This window comes from Schistocerca serialis, chromosome 4 (assembly GCF_023864345.2).
Source record: "Schistocerca serialis cubense isolate TAMUIC-IGC-003099 chromosome 4, iqSchSeri2.2, whole genome shotgun sequence".
NCBI lineage: Eukaryota > Metazoa > Arthropoda > Insecta > Orthoptera > Acrididae > Schistocerca > Schistocerca serialis.
In genome coordinates this window covers 225,875,655-225,891,962 of record NC_064641.1, presented here as the reverse complement: position 1 = coordinate 225,891,962, position 16,308 = coordinate 225,875,655, and the positions used below count along the sequence as shown (strand labels likewise).

The window sequence follows — 16,308 nt, the reverse complement described above, 5'->3', positions numbered from 1 at the left end:
TTCTAATTACATTTTTGTAATGTGTTTATCTGACATGTTCCACACCCAGGAGGATTCCTTCTTTTATGGGTCTATGGAACAAATAATTAATCTAATCCCGAACTTCTGGAAGACATTCACTTGCAATTGCACACTTGTTCATGGTTTCAACACAATGGTGATTGATTCCCGCCTGTTTATCAAAAACATATCCTCTTGAAAATATTTTGAGGTCTGGGTGCTCCAGCACATTTTGATCATCAAGCCAGTACGTATATCACTAACGACTTCAGGCAGAGACAATGGCAGATACACAAAAACATCAAAGGAGGGGTCACTAAAGATATCTTGAGCTACCTCTACTTTTACCGTAATAAAAAATAATCAAGTCACATGCAAAGTTTAAGAAAGTTTTATTTTAACTGATTATACACATATACAAGACAATGCCACCTCATGATATAAAAAAGTCACAGTTGTGGTTATCTTCCTTAAATGATGAATTCTATGGATCTATTCTCCCTGGCAGATTGGTTAATTAATCATCAATAGGACAATCAATGTCAGGGTGAGTGTTCAACAGAACAGACAGAATAACATATAGAGATCACTAGAATGGCCGCGACTTTTCTCATAGGTATGTGTTAGCTATCCCTGTGCCAGACAGAAATGTATAAAATACGATGATGCGGACACGTTTCCATACGTAGGAAAGTACAACTACTCGATAAATCAATTCAGTCAAGTCAACTGATGAAAGAAACGAATGAATAGTGTGCAGGCTGACTGGCGGGGGTGGCGTGGGTGGCAATGTGGGCAGCCCCCCAATGGGGCGGTGCGTGCCCCTTGTCTCTCCCCCCCCCCCCCCCCCCCATATATAACCGCCACTGGGCAGAGAGTAATTGGAAGGGGATGCTCAGTCCCTTTGCCATATTCGGTGAATATTTACTATTTGCATGATACGTGAGAGAGAATTGTCAGAGCATGTGCTTTGATAAGTACCGAAGTGTTAAGAAATACCATTCAATCCATGACAAGAAGATTGCAGCACTGCGTTGATACTGATAGTCATCACTCTGAGTACCTTCTGTAAATGGAAATTTGTGCCACCTTTTTGACCTTCATTGACCTTCAAAGATCTTACTGTTACACATCATTGGATTCGTCTCAATAGCCGCTATCAGAAAATAAGTACCAAACTATAGCATCCCATAAAAAAAAAAAAAAAAATAATAATAATAAAAAAATTAAAAAAGTTGACCTTCATATCTCTGAAGTGACCCCACCTAGCAACAAAAAACCAACGTCATATTATGGCCCCCATTGTCCCATGCAACTTTTGTCCCAAAAACCTTTCAGCTCCTATCATACTTTCGGAGTTATTCTTGGTGGCAACAGTTAGCGACTCACCTTGTACAAGAGAAATCTTAGGGGGGGAATGGTGGACTGTCAGCCAAGCAAGTATAGGAGTTACAGCTGGAAATGGAATTAGACTATCCCAACAATTCCCTAAATTTAAGCCAGATGGGGAGACCCACCCCACACACTTTTTACAAATATTTTCTAAATCTTTACCCAAGCAATGGGATGATTCGAAGAGGATTGCTTTCACACTAAGTTCTTCAGTGTGTGATGTGGTAGAGGGGGGGAACTGGTCATGCTGAAGAATTTATGTCCTGTGATGATTTTCAGAAAAAGTTTAAAAAGAAATACTGGTCTCCTAGTACTCAAGAGAAATTGACACTTAAGCTTCTTGACGCACAATATTCTCATAATATGGGGAACTTACAAGAAATAAACAGCCGAATGGCACTTAACAGGGTCTAAATACTTAAGACAAGAGGAGAGTCATTTAGTTAATGTTTTGATGTGTAGATTACCTTTTCATGTAAGTAAAGAGATTTGGTATAGGGGTTGGTCAGCAGTTAATGACTTGTTGACATTTGTCAAAGAACATGGGGATTATACACCAGGAGATAATAGTCCAACAGATGACAATGAAAGAAACAGTTATCCACCACAATTTCAATAAAAGAAAACAAAAGTAAATATTGTAAAGTAAGAAAGCATAATACCAAACAATGGAAACTTCAGGTAGGAATATCAACAATGTAGGAGAAGATAAATTGCTACTTACCATAAGGTGACACATTAAGTTGTAGACAGGTACAATTAAAAAACACTTACATACAAGCATTTGACCACAGCCTTCATCAGAAAAAGAAAGAGAAACACACACCATTCATTCACACAAGCAAGCATACCTTACACACATGACTGCCAACTACAGCAGCTCAGGCCAGAATGCAACTAGCAAGTGGCAAGTGGGATGGAAGCAGCCATCTGGGGGGGTTGGGGGGGGGGGGGGGGAGATAGCAGTGTGCGCGTGGGGGGAGAGAGGAGCGCTGTCTGACAGAATAGACAAGGACTAGAATGCCAACAGGCGCAGTCCAGAAGGATGTGGGCAGGCAGGTGGGCAAATCGGAAGAAACAAGGCGAGGAGGAGGGAAAGATGGGCGGGTGCATTGGCAGAAGATGGCAAACGAAGTGGATGGGAGATGAGAATGTGGAGGAGGTAATGTGACAGATGGGGTGGAGACTGTGGAGTGGAGGGTGTGGACCAGGATGATTACGGGAGCAGAAAATGTGTTGTAAGGATGACTCCTGTCTGCACAATTCAGAAAAGCTGATGGTGGAGGGGAGGATCCAGATAGTTTGGGTAGTGAAGCAGCCACTGAAGTCAAGCATGTTATGTTCAGCCGCATGTTGTGCCATAGGGTGGTCTACTTTGCTCTTGGCCAGTTTGGCAGCGGCTGCTCATCCTGGTGGACAGCTGGTTGGTAGTCATACCAATATAGAAAGCTGTGCAATGATTAGAGCAAAGCTGGTAAATGACATAGTTGCTTTTACAGGTGGTCTGGCCCCTGATGGGGTAGGATAAACCTGTGACAGGGCTGGAATAAGAAGTGCTGGTTGGGCGGACTGGGCATGTATTGCACCTGGGTCCTCCACAGTGATATGATCCTTGTGGCATGAGGTTGGGATTGGGAGTGGCATAGGGACGGACTAGGATATTGTGGAGGTTAGGTGTACACAGAACACCATTTTAGGAGGAGTAGGAGGATCTTGGACAGGACGTCCCTTATTTCAGGGCATGTTGAGAGATAATCAAAGGTAATGGTTGCTTGTGTGAATGAATGGTGTGTGTTTCTCATTCTTTTTCTGACAAAGGCTGTGGTCAAAAGCTTATGTGTAAGTGCCTTTTAATTGTGCCTGTCTGCAATTTTATGTGTTGTCTTTACAGTATATAGCAATTTATATTTCTCTACATTGCTTAAGCATAATACTCACAGATAAAGCAATATACAGAGTAATCAGTCATCAACGATTTCTACACATAATATAAATAATACATGTACTTATACACTATCAGACCATTCAATTTGGGATCAGTGGTTGGTAAATCATGAATGTTGGGTCCATGATAGAAAAATGGAATAAAATATAGACATGATCAGAAGACATGCACCACAAGAAACATCCCTCAGATAAATTCACATTCTGCTTGAATTTACCGGATTGATCTACATCTACATTTATACTCCGCAAGCCACCCAACGGTGTGTGGCGGAGGGCACTTTACGTGCCACTGTCATTACCTCCCTTTCCTGTTCCAGTCGCGTATGGTTCGCGGGAAGAACGACTGTCTGAAAGCCTCCGTGTGCGCTCTAATCTCTCTAATTTTACATTCGTGATCTCCTTGGGAGGTATAAGTAGGGGGAAGCAATATATTCGATACCTCATCCAGAAACGCACCCTCTCGAAACCTGGCGAGCAAACTACACAGCGATGCAGAGCGCCTCTCTTGCAGAGTCTGCCATTTGAGTTTATTAAACATCTCCGTAACGCTATCACGGTTACCAAATAACCCTGTGACGAAACGCGCCGCTCTTCTTTGGATCTTCTCTATCTCCTCCGTCAGACCGATCTGGTACGGATCCCACACTGATGAGCAATACTCAAGTATAGGTCGAACGAGTGTTTCGTAAGCCACCTCCTTTGTTGATGGACTACATTTTCTAAGCACTCTCCCAATGAATCTCAACCTGGTACCCGCCTTACCAACAATTAATTTTATATGATCATTCCACTTCAAATCGTTCCGCATGCATACTCCCAGGTATTTTACAGAAGTAACTGCTACCAGTGTTTGTTCCACTATCATATAATCATACAATAAAGGATCCTTCTTTCTATGTATTCGCAATACATTACATTTGTCTATGTTAACGGTCAGTTGCCACTCCCTGCACCAAGTGCCTATCCGCTGCATATCTTCCTGCATTTCGCTACAATTTTCTAATGCTGCAACTTCTCTGTATACTACAGCATCATCCGCGAAAAGCCGCATGGAACTTCCGACACTATCTACTAGGTCATTTATATATATTGTGAAAAGCAATGGTCCCATAACACTCCCCTGTGGCACGCCAGAGGTTACTTTAACGTCTGTAGACGTCTCTCCATTGATAACAACATGCTGTGTTCTGTTTGCTAAAAACTCTTCAATCCAGCCACACAGCTGGTCTGATATTCCGTAGGCTCTTACTTTGTTTATCAGGCGACAGTGCGGAACTGTATCGAACGCCTTCCGGAAGTCAAGAAAAATAGCATCTACCTGGGAGCCTGTATCTAATATTTTCTGGGTCTCATGAACAAATAAAGCGAGTTGGGTCTCACACGATCACTGTTTCCGGAATCCATGTTGATTCCTACATATTAGATTCTGGGTTTCCAAAAACGACATGATACTTGAGCAAAAAACATGTTCTAAAATTCTACAACAGATCGACGTCAGAGATATAGGTCTATAGTTTTGCGCATCTGCTCGACGACCCTTCTTGAAGACTGGGACTATCTGTGCTCTTTTCCAATCATTTGGAACCCTCCGTTCCTCTAGAGACTTGCGGTACACGGCTGTTAGAAGGGGGGCAAGTTCTTTCGCGTACTCTGTGTAGAATCGAATTGGTATCCCGTCAGGTCCAGTGGACTTTCCTCTATTGAGTGATTTGAGTTGCTTGATGCCCACTATGTATCAAGCTGTCTGCTGTATTTCTTTGGCTTTAGATTTCCAGATAGCAGTCTCTTACTTCTTTCCCTATGTTCTTTAAAACTGTAATTCCTCTTAACTATTCAGTACTCCATGAGCAACATGATAAGATAATTAATGGATACAAAATGAGATAATTATATGTAATGACTGACATAGTGTAGTATGTGGCAAACAATAGATGTTAACACACTTTCGTCAGCTAATGAACTGCAGAACAAGTGGTACTAGCTGTTAGCTTCATCACACTTGACTGGAGGAATCCAGTGGGATACACCCTTTACCACAAAGTATAAATATGATGGGGTAATATCTGTGTCAAGTGGTTGACACATATAACAGGAGGGCATTCAGAGTTACCGTAGCGAGCAATTAAGTACATAGGAGCACAATAAATACAGTAAAGAAGACAGATTAGAAACAAGGTATGGGTACAGGATATGGTAGAGGTAGATCACTTTGACATCTGTGTGTAGGAGGTGAAGGCAGAGTTGTAAATGATATTAACTGTAATCTGTATGTATGCATGGTGTGTTGGAAACGACAGGTGAACCTAGAGGAAAAGGATGATCTATTTGCTGGAGAAAGAGGATAGGACAATGGAACAAAATATAGACACGATCAAAAGACATGCACCACAAGAAATGTGAAATTGTGAAAGGACAATCTTCCTGAAGAAAGAGGTGTATCTTGTTAGTTACTAAAAAAGATGGTCTCATTAGTTTAGAGATTGCACCGAAGTAGCAAAGTAGATAAATTTACATTAGTTTGAAAACCTTTTCCATGTAGTAGTTTTAAGATGAAATAATAAAGAGGCACATGTCTGAGTTTTGTATGCTATTCTTCAGGACTGGAAAGATAGGTAATTGGTTACAGAAGGTTCAGCAACACAGACTTATTAATTGTTCAAAATATGTGTCTTCTCTGGTTCAGTGACTGTTTAAAATACTGAAAGTGTTTGATGAAGAACCTGCTTCATGACAATGGATGCTGTGCTCTCTTTAACAACTACACAGGTTAATATCTGCTTATTAAAACCTGTATTCACAGGTTTGCCCAAAGGGTAGCACATCCCCAGTGATTTACAAAAGTGCTGCAGGTGTGGCTACTAAAACCTGACTTCTGGCAGCGATATAGTTGATTAAATGAAATATGGGTGATTAGATTCAATGGCTACTGGACTGTAGGTCCTAGTAATGAATATTTCATGAAACACAACAAAGAAATTTCATAAAACAGTTTAATGGACTGTATTGGTAATAAACATTTGTCATCAAAGTTTCCATATCCACAGTATGAGAATGGCAGATGTGTTAACAAACTTCCATTTAAAGCAAATACATGTCTATAATTAATGGTTAATAATTCAATGTGGGTATTTCACATATGATAAATGTAAATAAATATATTTACTACAAATGAGATGCAATTACAGCTGTGATTATACATCAAATTGACACAAGGTATTGATACTTGTAGTTAAGAAGGTTAAAACTAGTTTTGGACTTTGAATGTTCATTGTTTGTTGGCATTTCACAGTAGTTATGAAATCATTTGCTCAAAGGAAGGAATCTGTAGCGTAATGTCAGCTCACTTAGCTGCATGGTGTGGGTGTCTGACAGCCATGCAGGGAGCTTGGGTTTGATTCCCAGCGGGTCAGAGATCTTTTCCACTCAGGGATTAGGTGTTGAGTGCTGCCCATCATCATTTCATCATCAATAAAATAAAACTCACACAATGTGGCGTCCACTGAAAAGACTTGCAACTCGGCAGCCAAACTTTCCGAGGTGGGGATTCCCACCCATTAATGCCATATGATCATTTTGTTTTTTAGTGTAACAAATCACTTTGATGAAGTGATGTGTTGCACAAGCATTTGTTGAAACAACGAATATGATCACCACTATCAAAAGTTTTTTCGTAATGAATTAATATAATCTACTGTTTGATGTATGTTTATTTATGCACATACTTATGAAATGGATGGACGCAGCACATCTGCAAGCTGGGACAATGATAGACGACTTACCACATTTACAATATTTGTTGGTTGCATGGTTTATTCCATGTCGTTGGGTCCTGCCTTAGAGATATGATGTGAGCCGTGGAGGAACAGCGGCTGTGACAATGCCTGTGACATCATGGGGACAAGCAAAAACTTGTCAACCAGATATTCAGTTGGAAACTGTTAACTAACACAGATAATATCTGGACATATTCCTTATCGATGTATTTGTGATGTTCTGAATACTGGAGCAACTTTGTTTTGCATAGTCATTATAAATGAGAGTACAATATACATTATGTCATTTATGAGAAGCGTTGTATTTATTTTGAGAATTGGATGTTGGATTGTACTCCTAACTTCCAGCAACAATATATTGGCAAGTGTGAGGCTATAATAAGATGAGCAAGACTGAAGAATGGGAAGTCTCAGCTCTGGATCAGATTTTACATTGCCAACCAGAATCACAGTAAACAAGCAGAAAAACGTCACAGCATATCATTCTTAATTTTAATAAGAGCCACGTTTTATTAATTTTTTGAAGGGCATGAAATCTTCCTGTCCGTGAAACACCTTAAAACTTATTATATCATATCTCAAAAACTATTTGACATAATGATTTTTCTTTGTATTCCTTTTGGTTATCTAAATACCTAGTTTGGTAACACATCTATCCAAAGTTGTGTATTACATTGTATTTCACATGTGTAAGCTTCAGAAAGTGGGCTTTTATTGCAAGTTTGTCCACAATTAACTCTTAATAATCCTAATGTTTTAAGTCTCTGTCTACTACAAAAATTACATCAAAATTTAAACATTGTATCTCTATAGTGTCAAACTCCATGTTGTCTCCCCTGTGCTCCTCTTTCGACTACTCTCCTTGCACACTGTAAGGTATGTGAAACTATATGTTACACAAATCTCTTACTGCAACAGTTGACTGAAAACTCGCAGGCACAATGTTTTGCGCAGTGAAGAGGAAACACAATGGAAGCTGACAATGCTAGTACAGCTCCCACAGGTGTACGGCTCATGGGAGCCCACTGGATGTCAAATGTCAACTACAAGATATTGTTTTTAGTGTCAGTTCTTTGTTTGTGGTGAAATTTTACAACAAATGTTTCACATGTGTCCTATACCTGAATCGTACAATTTAGATTGTGTATCATTTGAGACTAATAAAGCACCATTCACAAAAACAGTTTGCATGGACAGATTGCTGCACTGCAGTTGAATCAAATTCTGGTGTTATGTTGCATGCAATTTACAGTACTAATAATTACAGTAATTGATGTTTCTAAAAATTCATCAGTTAAGTAGGAGAAGTTGGGCACCAATAAATCCTTTACTCTTCTCTCAAACTGCATTTTCAAAAAAATTTATGGTTGCTGGATACATACCTGAAAATATGTGTTCCTGAATAATGAACAGTTTCTAGACTGAAGTGAATGAATAAGTCTTTATGAAGAGTGTACTTATTTCTACTACTGATTCTGGGAACTTCACAGTTGGTTTGAAAGAGATATATAATACGTGGTGACATCAAAAAGTAGGTCACACGTCATCCCACACTAAGGCCATTGTGCAACAAAAGAGCATATTGCCTGAAGAGAGTACATGTTCTGCATTTCCTGGAAACACAGTTCTGCTCCTTCCTCAAGGAAGAGAGAACAGTCATTTGAGAAAGTTTAAAAAGGAAGGTCGGTCTCTCAGACTGAAGGATGAGAGAGACATGCTTGCTGCAAGACAGTTCTTAGACAAAAGCTAGGCTAGTATCATGCACTTTCATGTCTATTGGCAGTATTGAAGATTTTGTCTCCTAAAGTAATTCCATCTCATAATTTTATAGATTAAAAAATAAGATAGACAGTTACATACAGGAAGATCAGTTTAGATTTGGATTAGGAGGAGGAACTAGAGAAGCAATTTTATCCTTGCAAATGACCCTTGAAGATTTATTGCACTTGAACAGATATACCACTGCCAGTTTCAAAGAGCTGGGAAAGACAGTTAACCTGGCATATTGAAAATTTCTGTTCCCATGTACAACAAAGATATGGACTCATTGAAAAAATACATGGCTTACTTGGAACTGCATCAGCATCAGTTCACATCAGTAATTGTAAATAGGAAAAAAACGTTCTTTACAGGATTGTCCCCTTTCATCATAGCCATGTAATATGTTTATTGAGAAAGGGATTGACGACTTAAGACATAAAATCAAAGAAAAAGATAAGTAGAGAGCTAATTCACTGCATAAAACTTGATGATGTTATTGCACTAGCTGTGGACTCAAAAACGGACATGAACAGGATGCTGGATGTACTAGATGCTTCACTCATTCATTCACCACATTATACAATTCCCATCATCCCACTGCAGGCTACTTCTGTAAACTAACAACCAATTCCAATTAGTGCTAATCTACTCACATTAATAATCATGAGAATTACTTCTAGATTACTTAATAGCGATAAAGAGTCAGTGAGCAGGAGAGGTACATGCTTTAATCGGTGATAGTATTAGTGATTCTGAATAAAAATATTCGTGTAGACATATGTCCTATTCTGAATGCTTTCTGAGATAGAACACATTTAATATCACTTTTGTACATTTTTCTTGAGTAACTAGAAAACACCAGCTTCCAGCGACAATGTGTCACAGTACATCAAATTTCCTACAAGAAAGGTCCTATTCATTTATTTTGTAGGACTAATAGGTTGCACGAAGACAGTGCGAGAATATTGAAAATCTTGCATGACGTGCATTCGCTGTAGCTTAGGTAGCTCTTGTATGCCAATTTGAGGTAATTTCTCGACTTGATAGACTACAAATGTCCTGTATCAAATTGTTTGTCCCAGCTTCCTCTGCACTACTGTGGTATGTCATAAACAATGACAATGGTTGAATAATACAGGAAATAAATAAAAATGTACAGCAAATGCATTCTGTCTCAGAATCATTTGGAAGAGGGCATAAGTCCATATGAAGTATTCCGTTCAGAAACACTAATACCGTAATAACCACTCCTGATTCACCCCCTATATAGGGTGAACCTAAACTCCATTGAAAAAATTTCAAAGGTTATTCAGGGATATTTTCTGAGCATTTTAGCTTAAGGAATCAGGGTAATTATTATTTACTCAGTTTTTAACCCAACCATTATTTCTGCATAAACACCATGAATAATGACAATGGTGAAAAAGACCTGTAATATGCAATCACCAAACCATAGAGTAATGCAACAATCCTCAGATGAAATATGTACACTTTTATCACAGTGCCACTCTTCCATTGCATTCAGTGAACCCATACAAGAGGTACCCTGTAGAAAAAACAAATCCAGAACAGATATGAGTAGTACCGAATGCAGGCTTGATGATGAAAAGTAAAGCAGGACCATATTTGAATGGAAGAAGAATGTTTCGAGACAAGATACACAGTGCATACTGGTATTCTCAACATTTTCAATGTTGTGCATATATTTTCAGTGAACTACAGAGATAAATGATATTAAGATATCAAATGAAATGCAATTACAATGTAATGAACCATGGAGACACTGGCTCCTTGTACCAAAATAAAAAGAAAATATTCTTGAACAACCTCCAAAATGTTGTCAGTGGAATTAGTATTCAACCTGTATTTTACGGAAAACAGCAACTTTGATAGAAGAGAGAGAGGGGGAGGGGGAGGTAGGGAGGTAGGGAGGGAGGGGGGTGGGGGTGGGAGGGAGAGGGTGAGAGAGAGAGAGAGAGATTCCACTGCTTTCCTCTTGCACTACTTCTTTCAGAAAACACAGGGCACAGATTAATTGAAAATAAGGGCAATGGTCTTGGTATAAGTAAGTGCCACTGTTCAACTACCATAAATGTAAAACTGGTTAACTCAAAATTGATAAAAATGAAACATTTTTGTTGGACAGGAAGCACCATTTTGGAAGATAAAAGATGCAACTCAGAAATGGAAAGAACACCTTCCAGAAAAAAGAAGCTTATCAACAAGTAACCCTGTGAACATCAAGATAAGGAATACTTTTGCCAAGGCTTACACATCTGGAACATATTCCTGCATGAAAGAGAAAACTGGACAAAATACAAAATGTATAATCAACAGAAATGTGGATATGGAGGAAAATAACCAAACAGAGCTGCACACAAAGGAGATGAATTGAAGCAAAGTAAAAATGATAGGCTATGCTCTCAGACACCTTGTCTTCCTTGCAAACATCATCTTTGGGGCAGGTGGAAGGGAAGGGGAGGGGAGGGGAGGGGGGGGGGGAGGACACAACAAGTGGTAGACCCAGGAGACGTTACACGAAAGATCTTGGAAGTGCAATAGATTCAAAAACTATCAAGAAACGATGTTTGAAATGGAAGACAGAAGACAATGGTTACAAAGATCAGACTTGGCCTTTAAAACATGACAGGACACTTATCATATGTATGTGCACTACATGATTAAAAGCACTGAACAATAGCAGTTACCTGTTGTGTGAATCCACCCAAACAAATTCATCAGCACTGGTAACGTTAGTGTTTATTGTCTCAAGAGAAGAATGCCTCATCAGCCGACGTACTGCTGGCTCACTGGACTCACTGCCACTCAGACTGGAGTACGTAGATGTGGAATACCCAGTATTAGACGTGTGTGATCTCATTGTCAGCTGCTGGATAGCAAGTTTGATGTCTTCCAGCCCTGAGCCAGCCGGAACCAACTGTTATCAGAAATTTGTTTTTGCAGAGTATCTGATTTTGTGGCATGCTCCAAGTGAAAATGTGTAATTTTTATAAAGAAGAAATACCTTGGCTGGGGTAGCTCTGTGGCGACTTCGGTTATGGGTAGCTTTCCGATTTGTTCGTGACTGATTTGGCATCACACTAGCAGACAACCTATAACAAACACTTCATTAATTTCCATTTAACAAGTTCATTTAATTATACAGACATACTTGGAATAATATTAAAACACTGTAGCTATCAACCTCATCTCAAGTGCTTTCACTATTTTGGGCTTTAATGAAGCCACTATCATGCTATCATCTGTATGTAAATTGATGCTAAAACATGTTGTGTTAATTATCTGACAAAAGAAATATTTCCCTGGGAATACAATTTATCTGGAGAGAACATTTTAACATGAAGTTGATCTGTATCGCTGTAGCACCATTTAAAAGAATAAGAGCTATGGGCTACATGCAGATAGAAATTAACAAAACCGGAATAAGGTTAACAGCCATAGAAACAAAAGATGAATCTTGAGTATGCTTGACTGACCAAAAATTCCTCCATCAGAAACTAAAAGAAAAGAAAATATGAGACGAGGCTGGAGGATAGTTACATATATTGTGGAGGCAAGCAAACATTACTGGAACCTATGCCAGAGGAGTCACACGAGAGAACACAAAATAAAATTAGAGTCTAAGAAGTGGAAGTACAGTTCCTGAGAACAAGGCTCAATAATAATATGAAATAAAAATTCTTCCTGCTGAGCAGTTAGCAATGATCTGAAAAAATGCAGATCTCTTTTAGGAACTTGTATATTTCTTTTTATCTTGAGTGTGAATAACTCTTCTGTTTATTGTTCCTCTCTGACCCATTTTCCCCATTAATTCTTTTCAATAACCTCCAGTGGCAGTACTCCTTTGTTTCGTATTCTCATATCTAATCTGTACTTGCTCAAAAAATGTGTCACTGCAAGCTTACTTTTTATAATTTGGATGAGGACAAGGGGAAGAGTTCTGCTCTTGGTTCTGGATATGTTTCACAACAATGTACATATCAAAATGATCTGCAGAACAGTCTTTTAACACAGCTTTTTAATGTAGTTGTGTGTATTTTGTTCAGTTGTATAAACTGGAAAATAGTTTCACTACAGAACTTTATATTTTGGAAGGTTTAGTCCATTCATAAATTCATACACAATTGGTGAAATAGCTGGTGCCCCAGTTGTATGAGAAAGTAGAGTACAAATGAAGAATTAACTATTAGAAAGATTTAGACAAGGTGGGTGATGCATTTGTTGGATCCTGCCCAAAAGAAATGCAAAGATGAATTACACAATAATGGTTGCAACATTTTAAAAAGAACAAATTATTTCATATGCTGATTTGTCACTGTGGATGACACCACTTCATACCAATGGATGGGAGACAGTGGCCATGTGAGTGAGAGGAGGCAGTGTTTTCATAAAAGAATACAGAGTATTTTTTGAGAGGCAAAACTGATTCTTCTAATTAATTACCTATTAGTGAGGTCTTCTGGACCAATTGGATGAAATAATCAGTGAACTGTTCTAGATAAACTGTACAAAAAAGTCCATGAGTATAGATAGGTCTGGATTGCTAAAGAAAATAGAAAATCATCTTTCATCAGAATAATGCACCTGCCCACAAATGTGCTTTAACAGTGTAATGTTATCATCTTTCATCAGAATAATGCACTTGCCCACAAGTTTACTTTGACAATGCATTGTTAAGAGATCTAAAATATGATTAAGTGGAACATCTGCCCTAAATACCAGATTTTACACCTTCTAGCTTTTACATCTAAAGGAATTTATGGTTGGAAAATGTTTGGAATCCACCAAAGAAGTTATCAGACTGTTGTAGATGTGAACTTTAAAGAACTTCAAAAGTCATACTTCAGGGACGGACATCACTAGCTGAAAAAAAAGTTGGACAATGCACATTGAGTTTAAAGTGGGCTATGTATATAGTCTGTCCTCTAAGCAATTAACATAAAGTTTATATTTTCATAAAATTCTTCTGGCAGATCATATCATGTTGTAAAATGATGTAAATCCTATTCAGTCACTGTTGTTAATGGTTTTCATCAGGACATTTAATACTAGCAGGCAACACAACTTTAACTCCATTATACTGACACCATTTTCTTAGAGAGTACGTACATACAGTTTGGCATGTGATTGGATGTTAGAACTGGAGAAGGGGTTGGGTTGACCAACTTCATGACTGCAGTTTAAAATGTGAGTCTCCCCAAACTGTGCACTTTTCCCACACTCAGTTCAGTGTTCTTCCGCTGTGAATTTATGATGGTCTCCGTGCTGTATAGAATGCTCATGCTTTTTTACCTGTGGTATGATAGGCAGCACTGTCTTCCCAATGTAGTCTACTATACACTCAGAAAAAACTCCCAGCATGTTCAGTGAACTGATGAAACCTTTGGTGATTTATCAGGAAGTCATTAATTTTGTTATTTGTCTGATAGTTTGATTTAATGTCCATCCAATGAAGAATTTTCCTCTTTGGTTAAGACTCCTTCCAGGTAATATACAAGGACAGAGTGTGGTTATTCCACCTCATCTTTGTTGCTCTTGTTCTTTGTGGACATTACTTTCTTCGTAGTTTCTTAACTTAGTCTCTTAACTGTATGTTTTGCCTCTGAAATTGATTGGCAGCTTCTGTAGTTCTAATTTTACAGTGTCAGCGCCTCACATTCAGTGAGCTCTCTTAGTACACGAAGTGGGTGGTGGTGGTACACAGGCAGCAGGTACAAAATTACATAGATTTAATATCTTCAATTCTTTGATGACAAACACACACAAACACACCATTATTCTTTTAATCAGTATCAACAGTATTTTGACAAGAGGGAACCTATTTAATAATAAATACAGCTGAAATAATTGAGCTTTTAGAATCCCTGGCTGGAGAAAACTTTATACAGCAAATGAGATAAGGTTACGAACAGACATAAAATATAGAAAAGTAAAGCCATCCAGAACCCTAAGTCAAGATAGACAAACACAATATGTGACTACTTATGTGTACCTCAAGAACCTTTCTCAATCTGGAATTCTAAGTGTCTCTTCCTTACAATAATAATAAATCCATTCTTTCTCAGTCTTTTCCAGTTTCATCTCCTCCACAATTAAAATTCATTATTTTTTATTGAATGTCCACCAGCTATGCCCAGTTTCAGTGACTAATAAATGAGCATTCTTCTTCTGACTTACACATTCACTTCAGTTTTAATAACTATATTCCAAAAGTAATTTATAAACTGATTATATCATCACGACATTCTGACTTACTTACATACCCGCAAAGAATAATAACCATCTTGAAAGAAAAGAGAGCTGTTGAAGTATTCAGACAGCTGCCTCACCTCTCATCTTCTGGTACAGAGTTCAATGGTGACCTATAATGCTGATGACGTTCAGAAGATGGTGATGAACTCAGATGCCCATCCGACATGCTAGCATGCCCAGAACTTCGTGCACCATCATCAGATGAGCTCCCATTAGAATCTTGTCTCCGCTGTAAGAAAATACAGTCAATCCAAACAATGGGAAATCCAGGATGGAATAATGACAGTATTATGAAAAGGATAGTTGCTGCTCACCATATAGTGGAGATGCTGAGTTGTAGATAGGCACAAATAAAGAATGTCAAACAAAGCTTTTGACCAAACAGGCCTTCAGCAGAATAGAAAACACACACCCACTTACACACACACACACACACACACACACACACACACACACATACATGACCACGGCCTTTTTGTTGTTTCTATCTGTGTCTCAGCATCTCCTCTATATGGTGAGTAACAACTACCCTTTCATAATATTTTCAAATACAGTTAAATGTTCCATATATGTGTCTATGCAGAACAGTTGTTCATTCACTCATTCACTGCATTATATAAATCCAGTCACGAAGGAGGAATTTTTTTATTTTTTTATAAACATATTCTGTACATCCTTTCATGCATGTGAGAAGCTTAGATGTGGAATGAGTCAAAAAATAAATAAATGTAAATCACACAGAACTTGTAATACAGGAAAGTGCAGTTAATTTACAGAGACAGTTTCAGGGAAATAAAAATATAAAACTAGAACAAATACAAAAGCAATGGAAAAAAAGATGTCTTTCAAGTATTGGCACATGCTGAGCAACAATACATAAACAAATAATGAAAATATATGCATAAACAGTGCATATGCCTTTGTCAAAAAATTTATCTAATGAATGGAAAGTTTTGAATGTTGTAGGAAAGTTCTGGTGGAAAGCAAATGCTTCTGGATTAAAAGGGACAACTCACTGAAAAGCAAAAGCATTGAGTCACAACAGTCACACACCAAAAGAAAGAAAACTTGCTACCTTCAAAGTAATCCTTTTTTGAGCTAGAGACAAAAACACACACACACACACACACACACACACACACACACACACACACACACACAC

The 16,308-nt window shown here is 38.3% G+C and overlaps 1 protein-coding gene across 2 annotated transcripts in view; it reads right to left on the bottom strand.

Annotated features, from left to right (window-relative positions):
* LOC126473368 (ankyrin repeat and BTB/POZ domain-containing protein 2) overlaps window positions 1-16,308 on the bottom strand; it is a 661,367-nt gene that overhangs the window by 158,991 nt on the left and 486,068 nt on the right. For both annotated transcript variants that reach the window (XM_050100375.1, XM_050100376.1), the window contains 3 exons: window positions 15,224-15,375; window positions 11,899-11,986; window positions 11,582-11,811 (listed from right to left, as the gene is read on the bottom strand). In XM_050100375.1, the coding sequence (XP_049956332.1) occupies window positions 11,582-11,811; window positions 11,899-11,986; window positions 15,224-15,375 (470 nt within the window). The remainder of the gene's footprint in view (window positions 1-11,581; window positions 11,812-11,898; window positions 11,987-15,223; window positions 15,376-16,308) is intronic.